General features: G+C 35.5%; 1 protein-coding gene across 28 annotated transcripts in view; it reads right to left on the bottom strand.

The window, feature by feature from the left end:
• MBNL1 (muscleblind like splicing regulator 1) overlaps window positions 1-19176 on the bottom strand; it is a 194751-nt gene that overhangs the window by 137223 nt on the left and 38352 nt on the right. For 20 of the 28 annotated variants that reach the window (XR_012494390.1, XR_012494394.1, XM_019731998.2 and 17 more), the window contains exon 2: window positions 4829-5821. The exons of 6 other annotated variants lie outside the window; for them this stretch is intronic. Coding sequence is in view for 19 of the 22 variants with exons in the window: in XM_019731998.2 (XP_019587557.1) it covers window positions 4829-5002 (174 nt within the window). In the remaining 3 variants the exon portion in view is untranslated. Of the gene's footprint in view, window positions 1-4828; window positions 5822-5985; window positions 6298-19176 lie in introns of those variants that run through there. 2 more of the 28 variants (XM_019731994.2, XM_019732014.2) reach the window with 2 other exon arrangements.

Here is a 19176-nt window from a genome sequence, read left to right as displayed (position 1 = left end):
TTTAGTCGGTCACACGCACAAGTGGAAGCAAGGCTGAATGGGAAAAATAAAAAGAGATGCAGTGTACCAAAATCTTATAGAAGGAAACAAATTAACTAGTGCTAGAATTAGTGCCTTAGGTAGCATGATTCAAAACATGGCTTGAAATGTGTCCAGAAGTTTAAAAATCTGTACTCATTTAAAAGATATTTTTCTAAAAGACTGCTGACTAGAAGACTATAAAGCGGTACATGACGAAAGCCACAGCTACTAAGAATTTCATGAAAGGAAAGCTCATGTCACAGGTGATGACATCACAGCACACTCACAGGGAATTCTTTACAAAGTTGTGAAGTTTCTGCTTAGGGAATTACCATTGGAACTTTCACACGATCCACACTGCTAGATAAATTAGTCCTTACAATGAGTTCATGTCGTAAGTCATTAGGAGGAAACAAGGAAGTCCTGTGTCAGCCTGTCACTGAAGGACACAATGTGTACCTCTATATAATAATCTGTCAAAGTTTTAATATCACATAGGAGATGCCATTAGTAAAAAAAATTTTTTTAATTTAAAAAAAAATAATAAGAAGAAGAAAACTCTTGGTAAAGTTATTCCAATTACGAGCCTACTAGGTGAAAGTTGTAATTGAAAATTGGACGTTTAGTATGAAATATGAAGGTACTTTGTCAAGATTCTCAGTTACATCAGTTTAAAAGACAGGATGAAAAGACTACACTGGGGATATAAAAAGCGCAGCACAAAAGGCAACTGCTACGTTGAAGATTTACTGTGCTAACAATGGAGGATCCTTTAAAATTGAACAGTAAAGACCTTCAGGACCACTTTCTAACGTCCAGTTATGCTAGCCTGTTCCTCTGGGACCATCCAGAGACGTGATTTGGCTTTCTGACTTGGAGACTTCTAGTTGTTCATTTACCTGGATGTTAACTTATTTGGGTCTTCTAATAGCTGCTGTCTATACTTCATATATTCTGCGAGGTCTTCAGGTACATTTTAAAGGTGTTCACTCAGTGCCCTTGATTCTATACCCCTTTGCAGTGGAATCTGATCTCTGATGTGTCTATAATAAATCTGACCAGCTGTGCTATCTATATACACAAACGTGTATCATAGTGAAAGGAACGCTTAATTATCTTAAAGTTGCCTAATTTGATAAGAGAACAAGAGACTACGGTTTTCAAAGATAAAAGAGTGTTGCTAGATTTTTGGAAAATAGATAATAAACATAACGGTTATAGCCTCCCACCACCAGTACCTGAAAAATGAATGGGTATTTGAAACAGAAGAATCAAAAAGCAATAGTCTATTTCTGTTGATCACATGGTGAAAGCTTTTTTTTTAAATAAATAATTTGGCATCACATTGAATACATTCTGGACGTTACTTTCCATCGACTACCTAAATTTTAGTTGAGATTATTACTGAAAAAAATAGGTAATTTGCCATTAACTATTAATAATCATTTCTCATATATAATATTCTGATAGCAGCTTGCAATGTTAATATTTTTCTTGTAATTTGTGTGTGTGTGTGTGTTTTGTTATTCCCTTCACAAGCCATACGAAAAAAATCCTCTCCAGCATAAAATAATGTACCTCTTCAAATGTTCAGGATTTCTGACGTAGCTAAAATACTACAGTCTATAGTTTGTAATCAATTTAATTCTCAATTCGAATATACTCGTAGATTTGTAAATGAAGACTACAAGTGTAAAAGCAAAATTGAGAAAAATTAAGTGCTTAAAATATTAATTTATAAACTAGTACACATTATTACCACTTTTGCTTTTTCTTATTGTTACTCTATTTTCAGTATACTTAATATATATATATATTCCTCATTGTCATGTATTCTTATATTTTACTTAGCAACACATTTACTGTAATACAGAATTCTGTTTTCATGTAGTAAATTTAATCTGAATTCATTATTTAAACTTCAAAATCACCGAAATGCAACTAAAATACTATCAGCTAATTTTCTTCCTATTACTTTTAGTAATATGCCAATTGATTTCTTTTACATAAACGCTTTCCTGAACTGTGCGACTTCTGTTTTTAATGAAATGAATTCTCTTCTAAGTAGAAGTCTGCTATAAACGTAAGTCACCTGGGAGCCTGGCCAAAGTCTGAAACAGCACAGCTGAAGGGTACAGCCATTTCACAGGGTCCTCTCAGAGAGTATTTGGTTTGCTTTCCTAACTTGCTAAAAATAGTAGATTACACGGGCTACCTCCATCTCATGGCTCAAGAACTCAGAAAAGGCTGGACTATGGATTGTAGCAACACACAGAACACATTTTATTAAAGAAGTCAGGATATTACAAGTTTTCTAAATTCTTCCGTTTACTCTCTGAGACAATACAAATGATCTAGCAGTTACTGGCATGGAAAGCTCATAATGCTCCCAAATTTCAGAACTTCAAGCATGAGTCACAGAGTTACTTTAACTGTTTCAAAATATGTTTTTGATCTCTTTTAGCCACAAAACAGAACACAGGAAGACTACTATATATTATAAAAGGTAGGATTCTAAAGACTATATTAAGAATCACATGTGTTAGTTAGAAATATATCTATTAAAAAAAACATGTTTTTTGAAACATATACTTAACTACATATTCAAAAAAAATTAATTAGTTCTTAACATAGTTATTTCTCTCACATTTAAGGAGCTATTGTTCTGGGAATGAAGCTTCACCATAAATACTGTTGTGTTTTTCCTCTTATTCAACTCAAATTTTACCAAGTTTTAAGATTATAAATTGAATTGCAGTTTTCTTAGACAAAGAATAAGGACGAAGTTTGCACTGATTAGCTGCAATAATGAGTTCATTTCATAAGTAAATTTAAAAATCTTCAAATTATGTTATTAAAAAAAAGTCCTTGATGTGGCAGTTGAATCTTGTTAACCGCACAGCATGTCACTAAGCAATGCTGCTGCTTTACTCAAAGAGGGACTGTTTCTGTGGCCACAAGTGAGCAGCGACTAAAAAAATATTTTGAGATGGAAAAACAGCAACTGAATTTTAATGTTTTACAATGTTTCCAATTGCTGTGGAGGCAAGACTTCTGTGAAACCACTCAATGTCACAGCCGAATTAAATGTCCTTCATTTTGCAGCTACGGGTGCCCCATCAACTGTCTGTAGGATTAAAAATTGGATTTACTTAGTAATTGGGTCAAAACGGGGTTACTTATGGACCCAGCTGTTTACCGACAAGTGTAATTAGCCCTTTGCCCCTCATTTTATGGGCCCCAGTCTCTAATTACACCTAAATTCAGTCAGCATGAATGTAGGCATACACATTCACAAAGGCACAATCACTGTGCTCTTCGTTGATGCCTTCAGAGAAAAGAAAGAAAAAGGTCCAGTTATCATGCATTCCTTTTGGTTACTGATCTTTAGGACTATGACATCAAGAATAATCTAACATGATAAGGTATCTTTGTTGTTGTTGATACCTCCTTTTTTTAAACTCCTACTGTGAAGACATTATCCTTCAGTGTTTGGAGAAAACTTTAGCAAAGTGAGCACCTCAGTCTGGACCAAGAAGCAATTAACTGCAATAGTTAACTCCCAAATTAACTCATAACATCTGCAGAGTGAGTTATGAGTTCACTTAGGAGTTAACTATTTCAGTTAACTCACACCTATGTTATTTTTAAAAAGTATTATTATTATAGCTTTTATACTATTATTATACTATTATTATATTTATTATTATACTACTTTTTGTTTTGCAAAACACAAGATGGATCTATTTCTCTATATATGCAGAAAGGACAGCGATCCCAGTCTCAAAGGTTCAGAGTGATTATACTGGTATGTTAGTATTCAAATGCAATTGAATTAAACCAAGTAAGTAGTGTACCTAGCAATCTTACATTTCTAGACTTGACCTTGCATCATGTCAAAATAAAGACATGTATGCTATCGTATAAAAGACCCACTTTTCAAACTTGATACCTGAAATAAAAACCCAATGACATTTTTGTATGTCAGTATATGCTAAAGTGAATCTTTTAGTATCATGGTGCCCACAAAAGCTATCTTAATACGTCTAGCTGAGACAATTACAAATAAAAAGAAAATAATCAGTATCTAACAGAACATAAACTAAGTTCCTTCACATTAGAATTTTAGAAGCTAAAAAAAAAATCCAATTAATAATAGTACTTAACAGCTTCTACTTATTTATAAAACTCACATTCAACAAAGTTTACGCCTCAGACAGGGTACTGTAGCAGCAGTTCAGAACCTTACTTCTACTTATATTTTCCACAAAATGCATTGCACTTCTAGCCTTAAAATAATATGCTCATACAATCAAAATGAAATCCATGTCAAAATGTTAATATAAAACATCGATCCAAGTTTAGATGACTTAAAATCTGCTATTCTTTTACCACAGTGCAGCACCGTTAGAAACAAGCAAAATCAACTCATCTTCATTGAGTTATTGCCATGGCCTCGTATAGAATTCATGCATATGTTAACAGACATGTTATCTCCATTTACTATCCTACAGGCAGATACTGACTTTGCTATTACTAAGTAAAACGTATTCTGACACTTTTCTGCTCTAGAAAAAAATCATAGCATTAAAGGACTGATAAAGTTATTCATAACAAACAAGTTTGGCCAGACTTGGTTCTACTGCTTCTCAATAAAGACCCCCCACCCCAACATCAGCAATAAGAACACACCGTATAACTAAACTAATAACAAAGCAACCCATAATTCCAAACTCAGTGAACTCTATGTCCATAACCCCTTTATTCAGTTATTGCATATCCTTAATATAATATAATATTTACTCACTTTCAATGAATCAAAGCAGGCGATTACGCGTCCATTTTCAACTTGGCAGCTTTTCGAAGGATGTGCAAATTTACATTCCGTGTCTGGCCGTGAGCAAGTCCCCCTTTGGAACTCTCTACATACTTCCAGTGTTAGCCATTTTGTGTCCCGAATTGGTGTGACACTAACAGCCATGTTTAGATTTTACAGGTAGTTAAAATTTTCAGTGAAACCAACAAACCCAACCCCCCCACAAAAAAAAAAAAATGCAACAACCAAAAACAAAAAAAAGCTGAACTGATAAAACTGTAAAATGATGCTGAAAACGTCCCCTTCAAAATACTTTTCCCCCACTCCCTGCTTTAAAAGTACATGGAAAATTGTGTTGTCAATATCAAGGAAAAGATCTCCCACTAGAAATTCACAGCATGAAACTGTTAATTCAAAGAGGTTTTGGTTTTTAGAGAAATACTAGGATCTTAAGTAGATGACCGTTTAAAAGTAGGGCCTCGAATCAGCCTTGTGCTCTCAGTAACCCCTTCCCAATGCCAATTTTGAGCCCAAAATGCAAGCATGAAAACGTGGCAGACCCTTGGACACCGATTTTCCAAGCTGCTTTCAGCAAAGTTGTCTGAAAGGGAATCTCCTCGCAGCTGAATTTGCAATGGAGTTTGGTGGTGCAATCGGTATTGATTAGTTTGGCATAGACAGATGCAGCAGTTTAGAGCAAAATCGAGAAAATGATTTTTTTTTTCCTCCTTGATTTCCTGGCAGAAGATATCTTACTTTTTCAGCAAACTTTTCTTTTAAAACTAAAGCAGCCTAGGGCAATGCCAGATACTTAGAGCTTTTCTCTTGATTATAAGTAGAAATGGGGGTGTCTGGGCTAGGAGGTGGAGGGTGGATGTGCTGTCGTCACAGTCTAGCTGGCAGCAAGCAAGGCAAAAGCAGACACTGCTCTAGAAGCGGTTCCAAGCAGCAGAGACGTCAGGAAAGGCACTTCTTAGTACCAACCTGTAGAAAAAAGAGATAGGTTACGATTTACTAAGTAGCACTTCACTGATGTCCTATAGTACCACAACCTTGCCATGTGCTACCAGACTAAGTCATAGTCCAGTCAGCCTACCTCTCTCTCTCTCTCTCTCTCTCTCACACACACACACACACAGAATACTTACAGTGAGGCATATTGCAGCCAGCCATCGTAGATTTATTAAAAAAGGGGGCCGTTTCCCCTTGTGAAGCAATGCATGATAGAGAGATAACCAATCACAGATAGTGTTGCAGCAATATTCTGGGCAGAAAGCCAATAGTGTGGGTTGTCTTATGAAAGGTCGCGCCTGTCAGATGTTCATTACTATGCTCTAAGCACAGAAAATGTCCATCAGATGTGACTTATTCCACTGCAAGAGGACGAGCATGTGGGTTTTGAATTTACCCAACATGCAGTTAGTGGACTAAACCATGTTAGTTTCAAAACAGCTTCTAAGACAAGTCGAAGTACGTGAAGATCATTGCCGGGGTGGGGGGGTTGGGGGAAAGCAAGGTTTAAAAATTGCAGCTGACTTCCAAGCTGCTTTCCCTCAGGCTCTGCGCAGGGACGGGCACTGAACAGCCTGCTCCTGCTGTCCTGACACGTGAATAAAAAAGGAAAGGGGTGTTTACAAATGGTACATTCTCCTGACCTATCCAATTCACTTCCTTCTAAAGCCCAAGTCCTGCCCCTCCACTGAAAGCAGCACTCATACTGTAAAACTATTCCATTCAGCCGGCAGACACTTTGTCAATATATCACAGGCAGGCGAGATATGAACAAAAGCATCCTTTATTCGAACATTTTTTAAGCAGAAGCTGAGGTCATGTGGGGAAAATAAGGAGTGCAGTGTTGTCAGAGTGTCTGGCAAATCTGAAGTCAACCTCAGGGGAGAAAGTGATTCCATCGCAAAAACATTAAATATTAAGTGAGCAATCTGATTTGTGCAGTATGATGCCCTTCAGAGGTAGAAATGGAGCCGGAGGTTAGGGGTGGGGGATCCCCTATTACCTAATGATCTATTACCTCGGCATGGAAGTCTTTTCCTTATAAGCAAAGTATTTTTGCTTTTAACAACTTACTTTCTCTTTCAATCAGATGGAAAAACTCTCAGAAAACGCTCAGTCGTTACAGAAACAAAAGTATATATATATATATATATATTTCCCTTATGAATGTTACCAACAAAGGAAACAGGGCTTTAGTAACTAAAAGTTTCACAATCCAAAGAGGCAACGACAGAGTGTAATAAATAGTGTTTCATTGCACTTCTTCAAGGGCTGAAAATGGTCAACGAGCAGATGGTACATTTATAATCTGGAAATCAGAATATGGATGTAATATAGAATATATAATTGAATTAGGATATATGAATATCTATTATATACATATAAACATGGCTACTCTAGCAAAATGTTTTACAATTGATTTTAGGATTAATACCGTCATGCTGAACATTAAAAATTTTAAAAACTACTAGATACTTGGCTTGGAAAATATTGACGAAGACTACAAGTTTTGAAAAAGAGTAAAAAGAACCAACTCATACCAATGCTCAAAAAATATTTCAGGTTTCAAAATTGTTTCTGGTCCTAACTCCTAGTTCTATAAAACAAAGTCAAGTCAGTCATAAACTCTAAGATCCATCCACCATCCTGAATCTTTGCCCCGATTCAGAATTTCTCAACTACTTCATGCCTTGAGCATGTAACACATCTGCGGTCAACAATCTTTTCTGTCCTTCTCTCGAGAATCTTAAAGTGCCTCACCTGCAACCATTCACTTCCTTTGGAAGCCATCTAAGAGAGGTCACTTCCTCCAAGAAGCTTCCAAGGTATCACTTCCTCCATCTCTACCCACTTATATATTAACACTGCCTCCTTTTATTTTCCTCTGCTCCCCAACAGTGTTCTATTTCCTTACGTATCTGACCCACTAGACTCCATGTTCCCAAACAGAAACAACCTTCTCTGTCACCCTAGTATAGTGATGAAAAACACAGCTGGATCTCCATAAACTCTGGTAAATCAAATGATCGCTTACCATTACCTGGACTGGAATTATCTCTAGGGCATAAAAATACACAAACACCCATATGAACACTCCCATACAAATACGTATATGAACATAACACATGAGCATACTCACATACATACACACACACACACACACACACATCCACCACTGCCCCTATGAATGACTATATTCCAGGGTCACATAGGCCCTCCCACTGCCCAGGAATCCCCCTGGCCCTGGAGAGCTCCCTCTCACATTCCACACAGCAGCTTTCCTAAACCTTTGTCACTATCAAGTCCCTCCTCCTCCATGTTCCTTTCACTCTCAACAGCACATGATCTTGTATGTCACAAATATTTCATAATCCAAATAGTGGCCCTTGGACATGGACTGTCTCTCACCTTCCTGCTACCCATCTTTAAACTACTTTCTGTATCTTGCTGGAGTTTGCCCTTCTCCTCCCCACGGGCAAGCTTCCTTCTCAAGACTTCCTTCCCTTCCTATTCCCTCTGTCCACGAATGCCCTGCCTTTCCCTCAGCTATTACTTAGCCCTCAGAGTGACGAAGTACCTCCCAAATGGAATGGGTGGCATGGCAGAAGGAAGGGGAGGGTACCTGGCTACCCATCCTCCTCTTCCGAATGCTCTTAATCTGTCATTCCCAGACAAATGTCTCAAGTGTCATCTAAACCCGCCCTAGCTCTGCTTCTTCTTGTCCCGTTCACTCTTGAATCTGTGTCAGTGTGACCCCCACACCTATTACTTTAGGGCTCAGCAGCAGTCGTCAATGCTCCCGTAAAAACCAACTCCAAAGACTACGGGTATCCATAGTCTGTCATGACTTTACCTCTAACAGCATTTACAACTCCCTCTTTCTTGAACTATTCCCCTTTGACACATTTTATCCTTTTGGTTTCTCCCAGAGCTGTACTCCAGTATCCTTCCTCTTAGAGAGGAGCTGCAAAGGGGGGGAGGGGGGCCCTGGCATCCACCATGCTGCTGTGAGCTCCTGGGACTTGTTACATGCTAACCCTTTGTTTGCTTTGACACATACTTCCTCACCCCTTCAATTTAGCAAATCCCTTCTTGTTTAAATTGCTATTCAAGTATCACTTTCTCTATAAGGCTGGGCCAACTATGCTACAGAATTTTCCATCTCAGAATATTCTCAGTACTTTGTATCTCTTGGTACTTTTGTGCCTGAGGTAATAAACACCCTGACAACAGGATGTAAAACCTTTTTTTTTTTCTTCTGAAACGTAATAGATGTTTTCTTAAATGATTGATAAATAAATTTTATTCAAACTGATAGGAATAAACATGCATGAGTATATAAGGATATATCCTCAACCCCAAGAAAATATTTGATCATGTTCTATGCGATTCAAACCGTGAGGAAGGAAAATGGTACTATTAGAAATATCGTTATTGCTTGGTGGTTATCTAATTACAACTATAAAATCCATTTCTAGAGTTGGTTATTTCTCCTTTCTGCCATGTTATACAGGCTTAGTCGCACTCAAGTACCAAATTACTTTAATTACTAAAATGCTTACAAAATGGGTGTTTCAGTTATTTTTAACTTATGTAGCAGAGAAATTCTATTTACTTCAAAAAGTATTACTGAATCATAGATATATATTTATAAGCTGAAAATACTATTTAATTATAAAATATATAGGCAAGGATGATAATGAAAATATTTATAATTAGCCAGGCATGGTCACTAAGTAATAAGAATGGATAGCAACCTTTATGCATTAATAGTCTAGCTGTACCTGGTAATGTGTGCTGCAGCCCCTAATGTAGGATACTGGGGGTAACACATTTAGATTACATTCTATAAATTGACTTGACTAAATTGCTGATATCAGATTATTATCTTGCAATCTTTCTTTTTATTCCAATAGAAGAATTTCAGGGAAGACTGAAAATCTTCATCACTAAATGTCTTGGTAAATTAAGATTTTATAGGATTTGGATCAATACTAAATTCCCAAACCATTACTTCAACTAGTAATGCATTTTTGTTCTACAGATAGAGACAATGTTGAAATGTGTGTGAGTAATGTCCAGATTGTGAGTATTCTTGCCAACATATCTGCCCTAGAAATGTGTGTTGTTTGTAAATAATTATTGAAGAAAGTACTGCTACTGTAAAGATATTTACTAATAGGTAAATTGTTCTGAGATAAATGTCTGGCCTATATTTCAACATATTATAATAAACTTCCCTGAGCAGTAAGAACAACAACAGCAACAGAAAAGATTGGGGAATTTAACAGTTTTGAGGAGAGAATCAAAATTGTTTAAAACCTGCATAACAACAAGCCTTCTCTTAACCAACTGATCAAATTCCAAACACTCAACTACAGAGTTCCTCACATTATGTGACATGTTCTACATACAAGCATACAAGCATATTCTGCCATAAGAACCAAGAACCAGTTTCTCCATGAGTGGTATCAGATATATGGCGCATATATATATATATATATATATATATATATATATATACATATATATATATATATATATATATATATATATATTACTTTAAGATATAAGAAGGGAAACAAAAAGGGAAAGAAGAAAATGTAGCAACAGAGGAAAGAAAATCAAGAAAAGGTTCAAGGATAAAGTGAAGAAAAAGAAAGCATGGGAACTAATAATTACTCTTGGAGTAATTGATATATTACCATTAAACGGACAGTGAATTGCTTTGTAGAACTGTCTATATAAGGATACACTTCAGTAGAGGATACATAGACGCTTACAAGGTATGAAACTAAAATTCCATTTTGGAGAACTGAAGGGCCGTTATGAGCAAGGTTAAAGTTCTTGGTCACATATGTTTACTAATCATTTCAGATCTTCTCAAACTATAGGCAGATTGGTCCTAATACAGCACAGAGAAGTTAGCTGGGAATTTTGCGGATTTTTTTTAAACAAGCTTTTGATTTTAAATAGATTACATATTGAGGAAGTTAACTGAGTAATTGAGTAATTATTCCAGGGTGTGTTTTTTGGTTTGTTTTTTTTCCTAAGACAGTTTTAATCTAAGTAGAAGAGATGTCTGATGTCACTGTGTATATTTGGAACAGACAAAAAGGGGCCCCTTGCCCAAAACCATAACTATACTCTCTCCCTTCACTGGTGTCAACACATCCATAATTAGCAGTGCATTACTTTAGTAATTTATTTGGTAAATTACTAAATAAAATTAGTAAATAACTAGACAGATGATTGATAGGTAATGGACAGATGGATGGATAGATGGATGATAATAAAACAGTGAAATTATTTGGAAAACTATTGATCACTAAGTTAGCTCACAGAACAATTTTGTCCAGGGTCAATCTCAAATATCAATAGAGATTTCAGTATATAATCAACCAACTAAGCATTTCTGGAGTCTGGATGACCATTTCTCTACTCAGGAAGCTACTAGAGGATCAAAGTTATTATTTATTAGATGTAAAGAACTCTGGCCTGAGTGGGTTAAGGCAGGCTGCAGCAGCATTCAACTCCATATAACAAACAGCTGAGATCAGTGGGTCTCCAAGAGGGGGAAGCGCACTCCTGGTCGTAGCACCATGGCAATTTTAAGTGATACAGAAACAGCATACTTTTAACAGGTGCATCAGAAGGCGAAAACTAGCTCATCGAGCCTCTGACTGCATGGCTATTATGGACCAGGAAGAGGCTCAAGTTAAACAAAACACAATTTAAAGAATAAGATTAAGGAACTGTATTGGCAAAAATAATGAAGAAGATACGCAAACAACTGGTATTAGAAATACTACTGAGAAAGAAGAGATCTTTCAACTGCACATCCTCGGGGTTGGCAGCTTGACTGTCCAGGTCTTGACACTGCACTTGGTTATGGGTGACAAGCTGCTGCCAAGAAAAGAAAGGTTGTGTTTACCAACTCATGTAAGTAATCTAAGGCATGTCAACGCATTCCTTTAAAATTCTGATAAGTTTGATTCCCCAATCACCAAGTGGTCTCTTGTTGGAAGGATAACAAGGAGTGTTGTTTAGGTGATGTACCACTGCCAAAGATGAGAATTCCAAAAGCAACTAACCCATCTGCACTCAAATGAGAAAATGATTGTTGTCCCTTAAGACATTATATTTAAGACAAATCATGAAGCCTCTCCACAAGGATTAAAAAGTGAATTTTGAATTGATTCCTGTATCCGGCAAAATTAAATATTTAAAAAGCTTAAGATCATTAGAAGATAAATAGATCACAATGGCTCACTGCACTTTGTATGCTAGGTCACTCACTTTGTGCCAAAATAGGCCTTCATACAGCCTCTACTGCAAAGTTACCTTCCTAGAAACTTTCCCAGCCCATTATCAATAGTATCCAACCAGAGGACCTAAACAGACACTTTTTCCATAAACACATACAGATAGATGGCCAACAGACACGTGAAAAGATGCTCAACTTCAGTAGCTATTGGGGAAATGCACCTCACACCTGTCAGAATGGCTGTTATCAGTAAGACGAGGTAAGTGTTGAAGAGGTTGTGGAGGAAAGGGAACCCTCATACACTGCTGGTGGGAATGTACATTGGTGCAGCCTCTATAGAACACAGTATGATGGTTCCCAAAAAAATTGAGCACAGAACTACCATATAACCTAGCAATCCCTCTTCTGGGTATTTACCAGAAAAATTTGAAAACACTTATTTGTAAAGATATATGTACCATTATGTTCACTGCAGCGTTATTCACCATAGCCAAGACACGGAAACAACCTAAGTGTCCTTCGACCACTGGATCAGGATGTGGTACATATATACAGTGAAATGCTACTCAAGTCATAAAAAATAAAATAAAATAAAATATTGTACCATAGCAACAGCATGGGTGAATCTTGAGAGTATCATGCTAAGTGGAATACATTAAGTCAGACAGAAAAGGACAAAAACCATACGATTTCACGTATATGTGGGATATAAAACAAAAAGCAACAAATGAACTAGCAAAACAAGCAAACGAACTCATAAATACAGACAACAGTATAGTGGTTACCAGAGGAGAAGGGGGGACGGGGGATAGAAAAAGAGGGTAAGGGGGGATCTAATATATGGTGACCGAACGAGAGTAGACGTTGGGTAGTGAACACACAACACAATATACAGATGATGTATTACAGAATTGTACACCTTAAGTTTACATGTTATTAACCAATGTCATCCCAATAAATTTAATTTTTAAAAAAGTATCCAACCTTCTGTTCCTCTCAATACTAGCCCAGACTTGCCAGACCCCTCCCTGGCTTTATTTTTCTTCATAGCACTTGTTAGTGTTTGGTGTAACGTCATGTACCTATCTCACGCTCTGATTATCATCTCTACCTTTACCATAAAAATGTAAGCTCCATGACAGCAGGCAGTTCTCAGGCTAGTTCTTCATGAAATAGCCAGCATCAAAACAGTGCCTGGTCCAGAGTAAGCCAAGAATAAATATTAGTGGCATGGCTGAATTTTTTCTTAGTACCTGTATATCTGAATACTAGTTTCTAAGTATCTTCTGTAAGTTACAAGGTCTGGGCTATCGACACACAGTTTAATACACTGGTGATGTCACTTCTATAACTGAATGAAACCAGCATCAAACCCCACTCATTGGAAAGAGAACAGGAAGTAATGAAGTTAACATGGGACCATATTTATATATCTCCTTAATTGTGAAGTTGATGGAAGATATATTTTTTTTTTATCCACAGAATAACTGGAAACAGTTACATGTGACTTTGCAAATTTAAAACATTTAAATAATTATTTGGGAGTTTTTGACAGAATCAGTCTTCAATTCTGGCTAAAGAAGGGAAAATTTGCATTTTTTGTGAGGCTATTCAAACAGGCAGCCTTTTATCATTTCCCTCTTCTACAAGAAAGTATAATGAAACAACACTACGAATGCTATTTTATCATTTTATTTTTAGAGAAAACTAATCCTATTTCATGTTATAATTATTTATTATATAAGAAGTTACACTGATAGTCTTAGGGAGTCATTTCTGATCTGATCATTTAATATTTCAAAATAATAAAGTTAGGAAATCCGAATACAGAATATAACCAAATTAATAATGCTGGTATGTGCTCAAGAGCTATATAGTAGAAAAACCAAATCTTACCATCTTGGCGATTTTCAGGAAGATCAATACATTGACCCAATGGAATTTATCAATTTGAAATTAGCATGACAAAACTGAACAATGGAAGGCAATACACTGTGATACTGCTGTTCCCAACGCAATGCCGTAACTATGGATTTGATTCTAAAGTTTACTTAAAGGAATTATATTTTATTTCACATAGTAACTAAGGGCCAAAATCTCAGTTTTAATTTTCAACCTTTATATCTTTTGAACAATATCACCTAGCTTCTCAGTGAGATTGGTGGTACCACTGCCTAAATACATTTTAAAATATGACCTTCATTGCTTGAGGAATGGTGACAAATTCATCTATGCTTCCCTGATAACATTACTACACAACTGAAAAATAAGTGTGAAGTTGATTAATGAGAGAACTAAGGAAATATTCCCACGGATTCCTATCCATCAGTGAAATCTGCTGCATATATACCTCTCTGCCCCACTGTTCCAACTTTCCTTCCATGGCAGAAATCATTCTCACAACCAGTGGCCATTATGATCTTCTCTATAATTGATCTATGCCTGTTTTCCATTTGAGCATGCTCAAATAATTCAACTAATTATAAAATCAACATGTGAAGAAATTTTAAAACTCTGGTCTATATACACAGCATATCTTTATTAGAACCTGACAATCCTAGTTGCCACACTTTCCAGAATTTCTAAAATTTTAATGTGGCAATAGCCCTCAACTATATCTGAGCACAAAACCTTGATCTTAATAGATAAATCTTGAATTTGCAGATGTCTGACTTAAAAACTTCACATAGTAACCTTAACCTAGGAAATTTTACTGGCTTATTTCTAATAACGATTTCCCAAGTATGTTGCTTAGTTATTAATCATTATGAGGAAAGTATGTAAAATCTATGTTTATAAAGAGACCTAAAATAATTATTCTTCAGGAAACAATGAATAAAACCAATTATGAATATAGTACGGTATTACTTGAATGCATCCTAATTAAATGAGTTTTTGGATTTCCCACGGTACAACACCATACATAAACATTTCCACCTTTCCATTTAATCAGTAAAAGTCCCTACAGTTTCACAAATGTAGGCCTTGTTGCAAAGTTTCCAACTACCCAAGCTACAAAGGTGTTACACAATTTATAATCCTATGGATATTGCTACTGATGCATATATTTGATCTGAAAGATACAAATAATCTCAAACATACTCTTAGTAATATACCAACGTCAACTGAATCAATTCTTAATAACAATAAAATACCAGAATCTCAGTTTAACTTGAGCTTTAAAAAAAAAAGTCACAAATTCACATATGCTCATATATAAATAAGACTTATGTTATCCCTGACCAATAGTGTGTGAAGACCCAATTGTTTTTCCCCAGTTCAAAGGAGGAAGATATGTTATAAACAAAGAAATGCATTGACAACTCTTACTTTTACTTTAATGTACTACCTTAAAAAATACTTTGGGGAAGTTTCCATATATATCTCACACTCTTAACTAGGTCTGAGATGTTCAAAAACAACAAATTATACTAATATTACTGCAACTGCTATATAATAACCCAGAACTTCAGATTGTAGTTTGCAAGAGCGTGAAATTTCAAAACTCCCAGTTCTTTAAAAGGGTGGTTACAAGGAGGCATATTTTGTTTGTGCCTACCTCAATATTTTAGGTAAGACTTAACTTATAAAAAAGAAAAACACATTGAGAGATTCTACAAGTCTGAAAACATAAGATTAACAGGATAAAAAGGTCATTTGTTTCCATGATAACTAAATTTATATATATACATAAATCGTTTACCACACTTTGTGTTACAACCCTACTTCCTTAAATAACTAACAGACTTAAGAACTGAAACATTACATACGCGTCAAACAATAATGCAGAGCTGGACTCTAAGTCATTCATTTGCAGGAACGTTTGCAAACATGCTTGTAAATGCCATGTCCTCGTGAGGCTCACATTCAGAAAATGTGAAATAAAATAAAATAAAAACCTATCATCTGTTGTGATTAGAGAATGAAAATAAAGGATTTCATATTAGAAATGTAAAGGCTCAAGAGCAAACTAAAATTTGAACCAAATATTGTTTACTTAAAATTTGAGCCTTTTTTCTTCCTTCATGTCTAGACTTTCACATTAGCAGTGACCACAATAATCTGAATTATTTCAAAGTCAACGAATTAACAATATACACTCTTAACTACGGTTCTGCTTCTTTTTTATGTATTGAGGAGTATGGGTATAAACTGTAAGGCTATTACCTATACAGAGATACATACTACTAAATAATAATGGAAAAAACAGTAAAATGTAAGTTCAAATGATGAACAGAAATCTCTAGCAAGTAATTTATATGAATCGTGTACATTAATAACATATTTTTCTTTATTCCTTCTTTTCTTCCTTTCTCCCTTCCTTCCTTCCCCTCCCCCCTTTTTTTTGGTTTTAGACATTGCTAAATGAATGTGTTTTCACTGTAATAAATTTAAACCATACAGAAGGATTTTATTAAGAGTCCAACTGAATTTCCCCTCCCTCCACTGCCAAATCAGACCCCTCTCATCCCAAGAGTAACAACTATCATTAGTGTGATGTATCTAGTCCTTTATTTCTTCGTATACACATATACATACAGTTTATCACTTTTATAGCAATGATAGAAACTACTGAACATATTGTTCTGAGACTTGCTTTCTACAGTATATGTTAATGACTTTTCTTTGTCAATAGAAATAGACAACATAAATACTTCTTAACTCTATTACTTCACTATATGTCTATTTCTTTACTAGTGGTCAGGTGAATTAATACCAAGTTTTCATCATTGCTTTAAACAATGCTGCAATTGTATGTACCAAACTATGCTTACATTTGAGTGGTTTTAATAATATAAATACTAGAGACCGTACAGTCTACGTGTATATTAACTTTGAACTTGAACAAAAAACTTCTTCCCAGATAATGTTTACCAATATGTACCTCTACAAACAATGAATAACATGCTTTTCTGTATCTGTTAAATCTATGCTAGAACTTAAAAAGATACCATCCCTAAATCCAGATTGTAAATTTCTATTGTGGGAATGGGCAAAAGGTATATGTCTTTTTTTCCTACAAATAGAACTAAATTCTTATCATTGTAATTTGCAAAATATTTTCAACTGTTAGCCCTTACATGGCAGCTAATCAATGGTAACATTTGGAAAATCAGTTTTCCAACTCCTGGTATTTCAAAATAAATCATTTCATTGTTAAAACAATTACAATACTTATATTTTGTAATTATTTGCCAAAGAACAGGGGCTGACAATTTGAATGTTTGAGTTGACAGACTATCAAAACAAACAATATAGAGATTACTATTCCTTTCTTATTAATAAAAACAAAATGTTGTATTTGGAAAATCTCTGACAGTACAATGTCATATGATTAAGGGAATGCTTTTTATACACCTTATTTTGAAGAATGTCAGCAAATATCCTGCTCCCCCTCTTTTTTTTGTTTTTCTTATACACTAATTGACTAAAGGAAATGGTTTCTGACAACTGCTATAAATAATGTAAGGCGTTATCAAACTAGCTAAGGCACACCAGGACTCTGGTGAACTCATGTAGGCCCAAACACATTTTCCCTTGTGGCAATTTCCCCTCTTGCAGTCATTTTTGATTCTGGAATGAAGTATTCTACTGAAGTGGCATGTACTTCAATTAAAATAACCACAGTAGGTATATACTCTTGTGGGATTTTGCCAATGCACATATGTCCTGTTACAAAAGAAAGCATTCTCCCCTCACTTTGCCCTCCTCAAACTTTCTCAGTTATTAAAACAGTTCATAGAACAACGAAGTACCTGAAACCAGATTTTCTAAAGACAAGATGGTTGGTTGGCAAAATGTGGGCATTTCCAATGCTTCTATTATTATCTTTGTGTCAATGTGATTTTACCATGCTGTCAGAGTATAAATAAAATCACACTTCTGAGGAGATGAGAGCAAAGATTTTATTCTTAGGATTTTGTACTTTCCAAAAGAGTAAAGTACTGAATACACTATGAACAAACTACCCTGTTTCCCCAAAAATAAGACCTAGCCGGACAATCAGTTCTAATGCATCTTTTGGAGCAAAAATAGACATAAGACCCGGTCTTACTTTACTATAAGACCGGGTATAATATAATCAATATAATATAATATAATATAATAATATAATACCCGGTCTTATATTAATGTTTGCTCCAAAAGATGCCTTAGAGCTAATTGTTCAGCTAGGTCTAATTGTCGGGGAAACATGGTAATATGACAGCTTGAGGTTTAGTTCCTTTGCTGAATAGAAAAGGAACACCCCTTTCCTAATTATTTTAATTGCCAATAATGTTCCGTGCATTCTAGAAAAGCCCTAACACGTGAGGAAATCTGAAGAGCCCACTATACCATTCTAATGAGACAGTGATTAAAATTCTACGTGTTTCTATCAGCATCACATGCACTTAAAACGCAATGACCAGCTTTCCAGGGTAAACCACAATGTATTGGTAGCTGGCTAAAAAACTCAAATAACTATCAACAGCTTATTAACAGCACCACTTTTTGTTCTGGGATATTAATGCCCAAGAAAGAATCTGAGACCATCTGAATTCGTCACGGGGGGTCAACTGGTAAAAATACGTAGTCCTGGGACCTACACTAGACCTGCTGAGGATAAAGACCAGGAACCTATATTTTAACCAAACTCCCCCGGTTACTCTTAATCCCATTAAGGTTTGGGCAATCATAACCAGCTAAAGCTAAAATATTACTCCCACAAGTGATAATTTATCGCATTTCTACCCAATAATTTCCTAACAAATCAGAATAGCTGTCCTGAAAAGATGGCTTGTTTGAGATTTGGTGAAAGCTTTTTGATTCTACTCTATGGACTACGTTAGAAGAGGGACATACCTGCAAAGTGTTACGTAAAGTTCTGTTATATTCATTTTTAAAACTATTTAAAATCACGCCCTTCCACATCACTCTAAGATACTACTCAACATATACTATTTATACTATCAAACCATTTATGTTTTAGTCCTGCTCAACAATTCATTCCAAGTTAGCATGCAAAATCTACTTAGTTTGCACAAAATAAAAAAAAAATCCCCCCAGTAAAACTGAAGGA

This window comes from Rhinolophus sinicus, linkage group LG01 (genome assembly GCF_036562045.2).
Source record: "Rhinolophus sinicus isolate RSC01 linkage group LG01, ASM3656204v1, whole genome shotgun sequence".
NCBI classification, from domain to species: Eukaryota; Metazoa; Chordata; class Mammalia; order Chiroptera; family Rhinolophidae; genus Rhinolophus; species Rhinolophus sinicus.
The sequence above is the reverse complement of the archived record's forward strand: the minus strand, read 5'-3'. Positions and strand labels throughout refer to the sequence as shown.